The sequence below is a fragment of the Panthera onca genome, chromosome A3 (genome assembly GCF_046562875.1).
Source record: "Panthera onca isolate mPanOnc1 chromosome A3, mPanOnc1 haplotype 2, whole genome shotgun sequence".
Classification (NCBI taxonomy): domain Eukaryota; kingdom Metazoa; phylum Chordata; class Mammalia; order Carnivora; family Felidae; genus Panthera; species Panthera onca.
In genome coordinates this window covers 136477204-136492743 of record NC_138341.1, presented here as the reverse complement: position 1 = coordinate 136492743, position 15540 = coordinate 136477204, and the positions used below count along the sequence as shown (strand labels likewise).

The window sequence follows — 15540 nt, the reverse complement described above, 5'->3', positions numbered from 1 at the left end:
AAGATGCCTGCTGCGCATGGCCTCGTCTCATTTTTTACAACCGGCCGAGGAGGAAGATACAAACACTCCCAGAACAGCTTGGCAGAGCTGGGCCCACAGTCACCGCCTGGGGAAAGGTTCTGGAGGCCCTAAGGGGCAGAGCGCTAGCCGTGGTACTGAAAACACGGCGCTGGCCTGATACCTGCCCTTGGAGAATTTCCACGGAAACTCTGGAAGCAGACACTGTGCATCCCATGGATCCCAGGTTATTACCATTTCTGTGCCTTTATTGTCCGCGGCCAACTCCATGGCCGTGACACTCTTGTGGCACAAGCCTGGGTCCTGCCATGTGCAAACATGGACGGGACAGTTTCTTCCTCTGAGTCCCGGGGGTCTGGACAAGGTGAGCAATGTATGTCTGGACTCCACAGGTTCCCTTAGCCAGGCTGCCAAGAGATGGGTTAACTGGGAGACTAGGCAGCCCAGGGCAGGGTCCCCATGCCTACGTCAGGCGGGGCAGGGCCGCTTGATCTCAGTTGTCCTCAGTCTCCATCACGTTCCTCTTTGGCTCCCAGACACCTGTTCCCCAGCTCCCGCCTGTCACGCTGTCTGCACATGCTCAGCCCCCTGCAGGCTCCATCGGGGCTGCCCAGGAGGACCCAGCCCTCAGCCTTCAGCCTAGGACTCATTCCTGAGTCCACAGCTCCAATTCTCTCATCTCATTTTCCCATCCAGTCCTCTGGCTTCAGAATCCAACCCATCTCTCTGTCGACCCCTGACCTTCCCTCCTAGCTCCAGACTCATACATTATCAGCCACTGTGACATCTCCATCTGGAGGTCAGAAAGGCAAAATGAAACATTCTCAAACCCATCTCTTGATTTCCCAAGGGAAAGCCCTCTCCAGCCTTCCCCTTCCTTCAGATGCATTCACCCATCAACCCATCTTGCAAAGGTCCTTCAACAATTATGGGGTTCGGGCACCCTTCTAGGAGCCGCAGACATGGCACCCAACCAGACAGATCCCCACCCCCACCAGGCTTCCTACACAGCTCAGCAGCCGTGCAGCCAGACTGGACACCCACTACCTTGCCTCCCGTATGTAATTCACAGATAAATCCTGTGTGCTCTCCTTCCAAAATATTTCTCAGCAATGTTCACTTGTCCTCCCTACGCAAGCTTCCCTGGCCTCTACCTGGACCTCAGCAATGGCCTCCTGGCTCCTTCCCTTCCTGCCCCAAATCCACTCTCTAAACCAGGGGTTTTGCAAACTTTGTCCACAAAGGGTTTTGCAGGTCAGAGTATCTGTTGGTGCAGCAACCTCCAGAGGGCTGGCAGTTCAAACAGCAAAACTTCCCTGCCTGTGCCAGAAGTGGATGCACACATGCCCAGTGCTGCCCAACAGAAATGTTTGAGATGCTGGAAATGTTTCCTCCCTGTCCATTTCAGTAGCCACCAGCCATGCGTGGTCAATGAGCAACTGACAAGTGGCCAGTGTGAAGCTGCATTTTTTATTTCATTTAGTTTTAATTAATCGAAATAGCCATGCAGCTAGTGAGTACTGGTGAGGACAGCTCTGGACTTCTGGGAGTCAGTGGTCCCAGCCCCCACCCCTCAACCAGAGATTGCAGGGCAAGCTTCTTCCAGTCCCACAGAGGTCTCCTCTTCCCACTAGCCCAAGGTGGAATGAGGGTCCCCCACTTGTGCTCTGAGAGCCCTGGGACTCAACACACCGGCAGGTCTCACCAAAATCGCCTCCAACATCTTCCCACAAAACTCATCCATGCCGGTCACACACTGACCTCTATGTCCCTGACCTGTCGGGGGCTCCGCAGGCTGAGAAAGTGGGGCTCTGAGATCTTTTAGCCTCTATCCTCTGCAGCTCATGTGAATGTGTAGCTACCATTACAGTTTGGAATCTATATCAGAAAAATGCTATATCAGAAAAAAGATGTAGAAGACAAGGTCAGTTTCACATGTTTCCCACATCTGAGATCCTGTCTGGGGCATGGGGCGGGAGGGGGGGGGGGGGCACTGTTCCTTTGCTCCCCTGACCAGCAGAGGTCGCTTCTCACCAACCAAACTCTAAGCCAAGGCTCCCATGTCGCTGCACAAACCACAACGTAGGGCTCAGTTGAGGAACAGACACAACCGAAGCTCAACCAAGTGTGCACATCCAGGACTTACCAGCATACTTTAGGAAACGTTCCAGTGACATGCTTCTGTGTGGCCTCCACTCACCTTCCTGAGCAGGGGCTGATAAACTGTTTCATGTACAGGGACAGATAGTAAATATTTTAGGCTTTGCAGGACAAGAGGCCAACTCGAGAATATTATGTAGGTGCTTACGTAACAAGAGAAAAAGCTCTACCCTGCCCTTTGGTCTGGGAAGTGCCTCCCGGGCGGTGGGCATGCTTTGAGCCCAGTTACCACTCACTGGAGACCTTCCAAGACCAAGAGTGACTGGTGAGACAGGAAGGTCCCGGTGGGCTGGGGACAGCTGCTGTGAGTAGTTTCATGGCACCCCAAACACCTGGCATGTCTCAACTGGGACAGCTGGCCAAGGGCAAGGCAGCTGGCTGAGTCCCAGATGCAGGCGGGACGAGCCCAGGGTCTGAGCAGTGCTGAAGCGCACCCACCAGTCAGGGAGGGGCAGACTCGGCTTGGTGTCTGGGTTTACAGAGCCAGCACACTGAGTGTGCCATCCAGACAGGTGGCAGCTGGGTCTCACCTATAGCCTGCCATTCACCATCCCCTCCTTACTTCACAAACAACCCATATTACAGAGCATTCCAGAAGCACCTCTAGTTTGGATTGTAGAGTATTATGTTGTTGTTTTTTAAAGTTTATTTTATGTTGAGAGAGAGACAGCCTAAGCAGGGGAGGGGCACAGAGAGAGAGAATCCCAAGCAGGCTCTGTGCCGTCAGCAGAGAGCCCGATGTGGGGCTCAAACTCACAGACTGTGAGATCATGACCTGAGCCAAAATCAAGAGTCGGGTGCTTGGGCAACCGAGCCTCCCAGGCGCCCTGTAGAGTATTATGGTTAAAAGCATGTCCGGGGATCAAACCCCAGCTTGCCACTTATGGGCTCCCTGGCCTTAGATAAGCAACAATCTCTCTCGGCCTTTGCTTTCTCATCTGAACAAATAGGGTTGTTAAGAAAATACAGTGAACACAGTACAGGTTTACTGAATGCCACTTTCCTTTTTTAATTCGTGCGTTCTTGAGAATGTCAGAGCACAGCCCTGCCTGGCAACAGAAACGCGGGACAGCCACCTGTCCCATTTAAAGTTAAAACAGATCCTTCTGGGCTTTTTAGGGAATGTTAGGCCACCGGTATAACACCATCCAAGTAAAACCAGAAAAACAAAATCACCCCAAATACAAGGGTCCAAAGTCAACCCAAACTCAAATCACCAAACTCAAAGTGAGGGTCAAAAACCAAAAACAATGGTCAGAATCTTTGACAACATCCTTTTCCTAAGAGACCTGTGATCCTGGACAGAACCCCCACCCCTCCCCTCCAAACGGACACAGCAGTTGGGGACACATGGAAATGACAGCCCCAGCCCAGGTGTTACCACCTGGCCAAGGAGTGACGTCCCCTGAAGCCAGGAGCTTCTCCACGCACATGGACATGGGGCCCCTCCCGCGCCCCCTCCCCCAGCAAAGTTCGCAGGACGTCTGCTTTCTAAGAGAAAGCAGCTAACCTTCCAGGACACCGTGAACACCACACGAGTCCCCAGGGGATCCCATTCTGGGCCCCTGGACGTTTCCATGAACTTCCTGGGGTCAAGAAGAGACCCCAGGTGCAGGCTTGAGCACTCCCCAGACACCGTGGCTGCCCAGAATGCAGCTTTCTCTGCCACACATCGTTCCCAGCACAGAGGGACAGGCCTCCCTCGGGCGTGGAGGTGCAGGGGCGCGGGGACACGAACGACGGCCGAACAGAGTCTGATAATAGCTGGTCTCCTCCAGCTCTGCATAGTCCCTGCAGACCTGGGTCCCATCGTGCCCCCACAGCCACCTCACGCTTTCACTACAGCAGCCCCACCCCCGTATCTGCAGGGAAGACGGCCCAGGTCCCCCGCGGACGCCTAAAACCGTGCAGAGCGCCGAACCCAGGAGGTACGAGGTTTCTTCCTCTACGCGTACACCTAGGATGACGTGCAATTTGCAGAGTAGGCACAGTAAGAGGTTAACAAGAACCCGTGAGACACGAGTGTAACAACAACTGTAATCTGTGATAAAGGTTATGTGGTCTCTCGCTCTCTCTCGGGAAACCTCCTTGTGCGGTACTCGCGCTTCTTGTGATGGGAGCTGATAGAAGCCTAGGGGAGGAGATGAAACGAGGGAAGGGTGCAGGCCCGGGAGGGAACACTAGGTCACCGTCGACCTTCTGACGACGTGTCAGGAGGAGGGGCGTCCGCGTCCAGACCAGTGGCTCACGGCAGGTGACTGAAACCGCAGGTCGGGAGACCACCGTATCCACCACGTGATAACGAGGCCCAGAGCGGATCAGCCCCTGCGGCAGCACAGGGACCAGGCTCCTTACCTTCCCAGAAGGGGCCGGGCAGGAGCCGACAGGGGAGCCCCTTGAAGGGAGTGGCCCCTTCGCAGCCCCCAGTGACCCCTGCTGCTGCATGGGAACGGCAGCCCAGGGGGGCCCCCAACGTTGAAGGTTTTCGGAAAGCTCCGTATTTTTAAATGCTGACTTGCAATTATTTAAGCGGGGAGTTTAAAGCCTGTTAGACTGTAATCCGCTCCCTCACTGCAGGGCTCTGCTCAAGGCCAGGCTTCTCCCTACAGACCTGGTGCTCCTGGCGGCGGCGGCCTCGCTCAATAGCACAGCGCAGGTGGACACGCCTCCCAAAACACACGTGCTGAACGAGGCAGGGGCTCTGGGGCGTCTGCAGGCAGCCGGATCCTGCGTGTTAATGCCTCGCTCCCCAAAAGTTGCTTTTCCGTAGTGACGTCGACAACAATCACCAGGAGCAGACACTTCCGGAGCGCTCAGGATGTGTCCGGACAGAGTTAGGGGATTCCTGCAGATTACCTAAATGCAGCAACCCCAGGACATGGTGAGGCATTATCCTCACGTGTAGTTGAGGACACAGGCTCAGAGAGGTTGAGTGACTTATTCACAGTCACACAGCTTAGTGAGGAGTTGAGGCACGTCTCAGACCCAGGTTGGCCCGGCAAACACGTTGCCCTGAATTCCCTAATTCTATACCCCTGGGCGAGCTACAGACCCCTGTACCTCCGTTTCACCTTGAGGGAAAAGGCAACGACACTAGTGATAAAAACCCAGAGGCATTTCCAGCATAAAACGAGCTAATGCATAACCGGCATCCTTCAGAAAAATCGGGCCTCTTCTCTGTGTTCCTATACTTTGGTTTGCTACGTTTTCTTTTACGTGAACTCACACTTTTCGTTTCAACTTGTTTATTAGAAGAAAACCTGAATCACCACCCGCAGTGAGAAACCCGTTCCACCTGTGCTAATGAAAATAAACTTCGCTGTTAAAACGTTCTCTAGCTATTTGCCACGAGTCACCTCTGGAAACTCCTCTCCCACACCCTGGGGCACAGGACCCACACCGAGGGCAGGAACGAAGAGTCCAGCTGAGGGGTGAGGCTGCACCTCTGGGGCCCCACACCGGCCAGGGACAATGGTCTCGCTCCCCGGGCCCTGGCCCGCCCTGCGGCCCGGTGCCTGGGGCACAGGACCCACACCGAGGGCAGGAACGAAGAGTCCAGCTGAGGGGTGAGGCTGCACCTCTGGGGCCCCACACCGGCCAGGGACAATGGTCTCGCTCCCCGGGCCCTGGCCCGCCCTGCAGCCCGGTGCTTCGCCCACAGCACAAATCCTCTGTGGCCCCACCTCCGTCCCGTGCCCCAGGGCTCCAGCTGCCTTCAGCCCCTCTCTCTCTATCTTACCCTGGCTCTGGCCACACATACAGACCTTTAGCTCTGCACAAGTCCCCTGGTCTGTCCTGCTCCCTGGCCAACCACAGCCCCCAAATCCAGCCTCTGGGCTGCTTTCGTAAATAAGATTTGCTGGCACCCAGCACATCTTCTGTGGCTGGTTTTGGGCTACTCGGAAGCGGTGGGCAGTTTCACCGGGAACCTTCTGACCCACAAAGGCAACCGTAGTTAACTGGCTCCGTGCAGAAAAAGTTTGTGGACCCTGTGCTCTGTCTTTGCAGATGTCCTTCTCCCGACCGGGATGCTCTTTTCCTCACTCTCTGCCTGGCCAAAGCTTGTTCATCGCTAGGCTGCCCCAGCCCCCAGACTCAGGGAGGGGCCCCAGTGTGCACGCCCGCTGTTGTGGACTCAGCTCAAGGAGATCGGCAGGTTTGTCCGCCTTCCCCCATCACTCTGGGAGGACGAGACCCGGACACATTTGCCATTAGGACCCCCGACCCGACAGCACATCCCGTCCAGGAGAAAGTCCTTCACACGAATCTGTGGCCTCAACAAGCCAACTGTACTCTCGAGACTCCATCCCCAAACCAAGCACACAGGGAAAGAGAGCGCCGGAGGTCAGCAGGGGCGCTGATGGAGCAGGCAGAGCTGAGCAGCAGAAGGAACCTGCCAAGGAGAAGTGCCAGGCGCCAGTAGGGGGCTGGGTGCGGCAGCCTAGCACGCAGGAGGCCGGGCGGCCAAGGGGCAGGGCTCAAGCCGGGTCAGGCCGACCACCACTTTGACGCAAGCCTGATGCCTGGGGCCACCGGGGCACAGGCATATGCTGAGAGGGTCTCTGCAGGAGAGGCCAGGACTGTCCCAAGGGTCACAGCCCTTCAGACCGCAAACTCCTATCACATCTTCAAGCTGGGGTAAGACTGGGGAGGCGCAGCCACCCCCAGGGAGGGCGGGGCACGGCTCTCAGCAGGTGCCCGCTAGTGCCGGCCGGGGCGGCCGGTGGAAAGCGTCGGTGTGAGCCTTGTTTGGCAGAAGAAGGCAGCAGAGAACAGATGCCCACCTGGCTCCAAAGCCACAGAAGCCCCAGCAGGCCTGTCCTCACGGCCTGGATTTCCAACCTGCCACGCTTGTGCAGACGGTTCAACTTCCAACCCCCACCCTGTGCCTGGTGTACTTATAGCTTGTAATTTTACGAGGGGAGAAGTTCCCAGCTTGACGGTGAGGTCCCCCCGAGTATTTCTGCAAAAAAGCTAATGGGTCAGAAGAAGAGGGGCGGGTGCTTCAAAGCACCACGGGCTCCTTCAGGGGGCTCGTGTTTTGCCTCCTCTCTGCCTTCCCTTCCTCCCCACCTCGCCCACAGCTGGCCCCTGTCTGGTCCAGTCAGTGAAAACCACCACGGCCACGGCCCCCGCCGTCCCCACGGAGGCTCAGAAGGGTGCACACTACCTTCTTCCCGCTTAAGAGAGCTGGGAAAAGAGGTTTCAAGCAACACAAGCAGCACGCCCTGCGGCGAGGTGGCGAGGACAGCCCTGCGCGAGGAACACGGCATCCGACGCCCCACATGCACCACACGGCTCCGGGCGCTGTGCGCCGGGCACCGAGGTCATGCTCTGTGGAGGACACAGCCACCTGCTGAGGATTTGGGCCACTCGGAAGGTCCCTCTACCCCATCCCGCCCTCCTGTCTTGGGGTCAACGAGGATGCCCCTACGGACACCGGCTCGCTCCCCTGGAGAGGATTTTCCTGCTCAGACGTTCCCAGTGGCAAGAGACTGTCCCGGGAAGAGCCAGAGAAAAATGCCCCGGCAGAGTTTAAACTGCACACGGCAGAGTATGGCAGGGCTCGGAGCCCAGAGCATGGCTGTGCCTCCGAGGACAGGATTCTACCAGAGCTATTGCCCAGGCCGTGGCCAGGGACCTCAGCTGCCACCCAGCCGGCGGCCATCCCGGCAGCGGCTCAGCCCCGCACGGTTACAGCCGTACCTGCGTCGTCAGAATGGGAGTCCGAGGGCAGTGGTGCGTCCAGGGAAGGCTGGTCTGCCCCGGTGGCCAAAGGGCTTCCTGGCTGGGCTTCTTCTGAAGTCAGCATCTCCTGCTTGGGGGTGGACGGTTCGCTCTGTGCCGCTCGGGGGCCCCCGTCAGGATTGCACACTTTGCTCTCAGCATCTGTAAGGAAACGCGGCGGTCAGCGGAGCCCGCGCCTCCCTTCCGACACGCTTGCGCTCACGCGGGGTGCCTTCCTGGGAGACGTGCCATCCCAGGCCCTGCTGTGGTGCCCCTTCAGTTCTTCCCCACGCCGCCCCCCGGAGTCCCCCTCCACATCCGGTCTTCTTAAGGGGGTCCCAGCACTGCCTCAACACCCCCCCCCCCCCCGCCCCCGCCGTCCCCGGGGCCTCTGTGCACCACCTGCCTATGGGAGCCTAGGAAAGCCTCCACCCACCTCCGTGGTGCGCGTCCCCCACTCCCACGCTGGCCTCCGCCCTGCGGCTCGCTCGACCAACAGCGCATCCGCAGGTTGGATGCAGCTGTGCCTTTAAAAGTGCTCGCAGGCTCCTGCAGTGAAGCCACCACTGCCCTCGCTGCTGGGACACGCGGGGCCAGTGGGCCGGGGCGAGAGGCAGACGGTGCAAACCTGAGCTGCTCCTGTCCTGGCAGCAGAGGCCAACCCAGACGGGACAACAGACCCTGGCTGCCGTATGCCCTGAGGTGCTGCAGGCGTCTGCCACAGGACATTGTCACGGCTACCGGTAACCAATCCACGTTTGCACCCACCATTCCACAATCAGGTCCCTGGTACGCAAACCTTCTCAGTCCCCCACTGTGAGTCTGGGACTGGGCCCACCCAGGGAGGCGGGGATCAACAAGTCAGTCCTTGCCGGCAGGGGGCTCACACTCCCAGGCACCGCAAGCCCAGGACTAGGGGCACAGAGCGGGGAGTCCCTCGGTCTAGACAGGTGGCCTTCTCAGAAAAAAATAACCCCAGGCTCACGGTGCCTGAGTGGCTCAGTCCGTTAAGCGTCCGACTCTTGGTTTTGGCTCAGGTCATGATCTGGTAGTTCATGGGTTCAAGCCCCACGCCGGGCTCCATGCTGACAGTGCTGAGCTTGCTTGGGATTCTCTCTCTCCCTGTCTGCCGCTCTCCCACGCATGCTCCCTCTCCCTCTCAAAATAAATAAATAAACTTAAAAATATTGTTTCAAAAAATGACCCCAGGTTCCCAGTAGGGCTGAAACAAGGATCCAGTGTCTCCCCTTGCTTGGGGGCTCGGCTGCTGGAACTTGGAGGGTGTGGCCTTTGAAAATGAGGGGCTTTGTGTCCAGGTGCGTAACCGGCCCAGTCGCACGGCCACCAGAGGGCGGGTCCCGGCTGGGACACAGCCAGCTGATAACCATCACCCCTTCTGAGACACAGAGCACCGACCCATGCACGGGGCACCTGCACGGCCCCCTCAGGTGTCACGGCCAGTTCAGGGAGGTCACAGAGCAGCAGTGTGACCCACACACGTCCCTCCATGGGGAGACGGCACGGCGGGGAGGTCAGCCTGGCTCGGGAGAGCTGCCTCCCACCCCCGTGGCCGGGGTGCGGGGGTCAGTCTCAGAGTCAGGCCCCTTCCGCCTCCGCCAGTCTCACTCCCTACCTGCTGCCCTCGTGTCCTCCAACAACGTCCCTTTCACCCCCAAAGTTGGACAAGAAGTAGAAGGTCACCCTACCCATGCCTCCCATCCCACGGCAGACACCTCTGGGCATCCGCTTCCCGGCCTCCGAGACGGGGGTAACGACATCACTACTTGCTTCACGGCCTCCACGTGGGAATTAAATCAGTTCCGCTACGCCACGCACCTGGCCAAGAGCAGGCACGCGCCATGTGCTTGCAATTATGGTTACTGCCGTTGATGAGGCCTGACGAGGAAGCCTGAGGGCCCGGCCCCTGGGCTGAGCCCGCGCGCCCACCTGAGGGCGACAGGCTCCCTCGGCAGGATCCTCGCCGCACCCGGACTTGGGCCTGGTGCCCGGCGTGGGACCCCAAAGGGACGGGAGTCGCAGCTGCTGCCCCCCGGCTGCACAGCCCTCTCCCCAGGGAAGGGCAGAGAGGCCGGCCAGCCGGAAGTCTGGAGATTTGGGGCTGGGAAGGGCTCGTCTATGCAGCCAGGTCAGCTGACCAAAGGTCCTAGACGAGGGGCCGGCAGCCTCTTCCAAAAAAGGAGACGGCTGGTATTTTAGACTTTGTGGGCCACACGGCAGGTACTGCGTTCTTTTTTAATTTTCACAAAACCCTTTAAGTTTAAAAACCGTGCCCAGCCCGAGGGCCTTGCAAAACCCGCTCCCGGGCCAGACCTGCTGCAGACTTGCAGCGATGGTCTGCCAACCCGCCCTGGTGCAGGCAAAGACCCAGATGCCAGCCAAGGGCGCAGACCCAGTGGGCATAGCTGAACGTCACAAAGCTCAAAACTACACTTTCCCGGACGCCGCTCAGGGCTGGTTTACGCGGACTCGACATGCAGTCGTGACGGTCTCTGCCGCCAGCTCACTTGGTCCTCGGTGGCAGGGCGCAGAGCACAGCTGGCACCGAGGGGTCTGCCTGCCGGGGACACAGCACCGTCTCGGCCGGACCCCACACCTTCACGAGGGGAGGCTGCCGCCTGCCGCTTACAGAGGCACACCCCTCCTTCGGAAGGACAGGCCGCTGGCGGCCAGGGACGACCGCTGTTTGAACCCACGACCCTCCCCTAATCATCACCAACGACAATCACGTGACCAGAACTCACACGTGTGGGGCCCAGAGGCCTGCAGCCCGTGGCCAGCTCAGCCAAGGCTTCGTCTTCCCCAAACACGCGGACTTAGGGGCCCTCCCCTGCGTCCCCGCTCAGCGCACTTGTAGGACCTTTCTGGGCTGCGCTCAGAGCCCCGGTTCATAATCACGTTCAATGAAAAGTTGGCAGTTCCCAAAATAGCCCTGCTGGCAGGGCCGTTGCCTAGAAATGCCGTTGGGGGGGGGGGGGGGACGAGGAGATGTGGGTGGCTTGTCCCCTGTGCCTCGCCGTTCAGCCAGCCCTCCCTCCCGGCCTGCTCTCCATCGGATGTCCGTCCTCCCCCCCGGGGGCTGTGGAGGGGCACACGGTGGACCACCGGTGTCACACAGAGCAGCCACGGCGACAGGAACGTGCCACACACACACGCACCGCGCCCGGCCTTCCCGCCACGTAGCAGCCAGACGCACTTGACTCGTCGCCGCCCAACCCCCCCTCCCCGAGGAAGGAAACCACGCGTCTCTCGGGTCACCGAACACAAGTATCTTTTTTACACCCGGTGCTGGAACGGGAGATTCCTCCAGTTACCGAAGCAAATGCCGAGTGGGCGGAGCAAAGTCACTGGGGGGAAATGTGCAGGCTCCTGTCCCGTGGGCTAGGACGCGGGGGAGGGGCTGGGACGCTGCTGGCCCTCGCCAGCCACCCAGGAGTCGGCGGAGCCTGGCCAAAGCAGGGAAGACAGTGTGGGAAGGGTCACCTGCCCCCTCCCCACCCACACCCGGCACATCAGCAGACTTGCAGGAACAAGGGGGGTGGGGGGTCAGACTGCCTCATAAAACCACACACCCAGGAGGGACACGGGCTCATCTCCAGGGGACCCCAGGGCTCTTCCCTGCAGTCCCCTCCCGGGGACCAGCTCACATCATCAGGCTGCTGACTGCTCTAGGGGTGGGCAAACCCCCAGGTGACACACACGGAGACCGTGCGCGTGTGCGGCTTCGTCCTGGCCAAAGAAAGGCACGGGTGAGGTCTGGGGCAGCTCTGCAGGGTCTGTGACCCGAGCCCGTGGCGGCCTCTCTGGGCCCCTTGGTCACTGTCACCCACACCCACCACCCAGGCGCCCGCTGGGCATGAAGCCCTGGGTACCGCTTGGCCACAGGGAGGTGCTCCGGCTGCAGACAAGCAGCCTGGCTGGCAGCAGGTGGTGGCCACGGAGTCCTTCCTCCGAACCCCGGAGGGGGGGCTCACCCCCACACCGAGGCTACGCGGAGGCCAGTGGAGGGAGGAGGCTCAGTTCCAAGCCCAGAGCCGGAAGGGGGCACTCGGCACCCCCACCAAGGATTCCCAGCACCCAGCCGGCCATCCCAATACCAGGACAAATCCGGGGCACACACGGCCTCAAAAGGACTTGACCCCGCCCCCAGTGGGAAAAGGCATTTTCTAAGCAAGTGCTTGGCACGAACCCCAGTGTGGGGCAGGAGGCGCCCCAGGAGCCTGATGCCAAGCACCGTCCTAGATCCTGCTGTCCCTGCAGCCTCAGGAGCTGGAGCACATGGAGGAAAGAGCACGACAAGAGCACGTCCCCCTCCTCCCCCTGGCCCCAGGCCGCCTCCCAGAGGCACGCTGCTTCCCTAGCATGCCCCCCTCAGTGACACGCTGGGCAGGCTCACCGCAGACCGGCTCGGCCCGTGCCCCTGTGCTGCCCTGGGCTGCTGCGGCCACTTGGAAGTGCCTTTGTCACCCGGTAGCTTCCGGGGGGGGGGGGGGGGTGTCTGATTTTGTTGAGGGGGTGCAAGGAAGATACAAGGCTCTGTCAGACCCAGGGCCCCCTCCACGCTTCCTACCTGCTTGCCCCTCACCCACCTTGTCCCTTCCACCGCGGGCCCTCCAGGGCTGGAAGATACGTCCCACTTCCCCGCTCTCTCTGTTTCTCAGCCTTGGTGGCACCAAAGCCGGAGGCAGCTGGGGAGGTACCGTGAAGTCCAGGTGCGTGGGTCCCGCCCCCAGGGCATTTAATCCAAGAGCGCGCCTGGCGAAGCTAACGCACAGCGCAGCTCGCTCTGAGACCCAGCCTGCTCTCCCAGGGCCCTGGGATCCCCCGCAGACATGACCCCGTGGCCCCCTGCCCAGGTCGGGTCCCGGGGTCTTGTTCTCCGGGTGCTCACCCTACCCCCCTCCGTGGTGATCCTGCATCTGTGGGACCATCTCCTGTGGCATCACTTAATGAGCACGGTTTCAACCCCTGAGGAAGGAGACCGTGTGTCGGACCCACCTGGTTCCCGGTTCATAATCACTCGGCGAGACAAAGTGTGATCTAAAGGGGGGGGCGGGTGGCAGATGACACTCTGGGGGCCAAAGCCAGACGCCGCCTGCTCCATATGGCCCATCAGTCACCAGACAAAACCGTTTAACAAAGGTTCAGAGCTGAGGAAAGGCAGACTGCTCTTCTGGAAGACTCCCCTTCGGTTCCCACCCGCCCCTCTGTTTTCCTGACAGCAATCAAATCCATCCACTTACTTCTCATGCACCAGCGATAGTATTTTCTATGATAGACGATACACAGGCCTCAAGTCCGTTTTCATTTCCCATCCCCCTTCCCCAAGATCCAAAGGAAGGTTGGCTGGAAACATGCTCAAAATGCAGGATCTGGAGCTGTTTTGTCCCACCCAGACTAACACAGTCCAGGTTCCTATCAGCAATGACATCCCCCCAAACCCGAGAGTCGGAACGTTCAGCATCTGAACCCTGAAGGACTGGGTACCGAGCTCTCCTCTTACACGCAAGTTAGATCATCAGTCGTAAGCCATCTGCTACGTTGGTTTCCCAGGAAGACGGCGTCATCAAAATACTTCACTCTTTGGGCACCTGGGTGGCTCGGTCGGTTCAGCGTCCGACTCTTGATCTCAGCTCAGGTCGTGATCTCTCGGTTTGTCGGACCGAGCCCCGCATCGGGCTCTGAGCTGACAGCACAGAGCCTGCTTGGGATTCTCTCTCTCCCTCTCTCTCTCCCAAAATAAATAAATAAAATTAAAACCAAAAATACTTCACTCTTTGAAGCTGAAGAAGAGACATGAGGACAAAGACCACAGGGGGTTTGAGAGCAGACAGGCAGGACGGGGGCAGAGCCTGGTATACATGCAGATGCCCTGACTTCACAAGGTCCCTTCCTGGCCCTGATTCCTGGGCCAAACGACAAACACCCTAGTGAGATCTAGGACAGGAAGCGGGTAGGGGCGCCACGTGCCCTCACACCCTCTGGGAACTGGCTCCGGGAGGCCAGGACCCTTCGGTCAGGAGGCAAGAGCTTGGTCCGGCTCCAGAGAGAGCTCCCAGCGGCGGTGAGGTGGGGGGGACACCAGAGTCCCAGAGGAGGAGGACCCACAAAACGTGTGCGTCGGGCCCTGAGTCCCGTGCCTCGTCATCACCCAGAGAGCAGGACGAGGCGGGGAGGCCACGAACGTTACGAATGACCCGCGAGCCACAACAGGTGGTGATTCTCAAAGACGCAGAGGTGGCCACGCAGACATCACCGTGGCGAGGCCTCCAGGGCACAGCGTGAGCAGCATCCGAGCGCTCCCGGGGGGCTGAGGGTGCTGTGAAGGGGTGAGGGTGAGGACGCTCAGCACCCAGAAAGCCGTCCACACGTCACAAGGACCAGCAAGGGTACCAGACGGCCGTGCGAGTAAAAACAACTTGCCCGCATCAGGAACAATGACGTCAACAGGAAAAAACCAAAAGCCAATCCTGCCACTTCGTGGGGAACCAGGACCCAGCAGCGGCCTGGCCCGGGCCCAGCTAGGGCAGGAAGCCGCCGGATGTGGCCCCAAAGGCGTTAGCTCCGGGCCGCTTGCAGAGGTGGCCCCGTAACCTCACGGAGGGACCCGACGGTGAATGGCCTCCTTCGGGTCCAGCCCCTGTATCCCGATACCCGGCTTCCCGGATCACCGTTCCGCCCTTGACCTTTGCCGGGCGCCCTGGCCCAGCACCTGCCACCGTGGCGGCCCCACTTACCCCGCTCCATCATCTCCAGCAGACCCTTCTTGATGAGCTCCTCCCGACCTTGCCTGCCGGCCATCTTCTTCTCCAGTGCTGCACAACATACAAATAGGCCGGTGAGTCACGGGCAAGACCACGGGGCTGGGGGCCACCGGGCGGGGAGCGCCGTTGGGGACTTCCAAGCTTTCTTACTACGCAGCCTGATGAGCGTTGCACGTACGCACGGCGGAGGGGAGCACACTGAGTGCACTGTTCAAGGCAATGATTTCTGTGATTCATCTGCAAAGCAACGCCTCGGCTAACGCTTCCTTACGCTGACTCCTGCACATGCCTACCCTCCGCCAAAGGCTCCCCAACTTACCGGCCCAGGACCACACCCTCCCTCTACCCCCAAGACCCGGGGGCGCTTTTCTGTGGGTCCTGTTATGTTTCCAGACACCCTGGTGGCTCTAGAGCTCTGGTCAGAACATGGTCTTTTGTGACCACTGGCTTCCCAGAAGTTCCTCTGAGAAAACCCCGGGTTTTAAAGCTTTCAGAGAAGTTGCCAGACAGGGAGGGAGGACAGGGGCGGGGCCGGCCAAGGTGCCAGCTCCCACTCACCCCTACCCGTGAGGCTGGGGGCTCACTCTGCTTGCCGGTCTCCTTCATCCGTCCAGGAAACTATCTGCCTACAGTTAGAACTCAATTTCCAAATATGACCCCATGCAATTCCTTGGACCCCCTTCTTTGAAAGATGCAAATTTCTGGCTACTAAGCCTGATCCCAGAGGGCCTATGGGTCACCCGTGTGTGCCAGCGCTCTGCCCGGTGAGAGCTGCAGCGGGGAGCACAGACCGGAGCCGGCCTCTCCCCTCGGAGCTTAAAGACTGGCAGCAGAGGACAAACAGGTAAGGACG

The 15540-nt window shown here is 59.6% G+C and overlaps 1 protein-coding gene across 5 annotated transcripts in view; it reads right to left on the bottom strand.

The window, feature by feature from the left end:
- PHACTR3 (phosphatase and actin regulator 3) overlaps positions 1–15540 on the bottom strand; it is a 214898-nt gene that overhangs the window by 83543 nt on the left and 115815 nt on the right. For 4 of the 5 annotated variants that reach the window (XM_060621356.3, XM_060621370.3, XM_060621366.3 and 1 more), the window contains 2 exons: positions 14661–14738; positions 7885–8067 (listed from right to left, as the gene is read on the bottom strand). In XM_060621356.3, the coding sequence (XP_060477339.1) occupies positions 7885–8067; positions 14661–14738 (261 nt within the window). The remainder of the gene's footprint in view (positions 1–7884; positions 8068–14660; positions 14739–15540) is intronic. The other variant, XM_060621361.3, reaches the window with a different exon arrangement.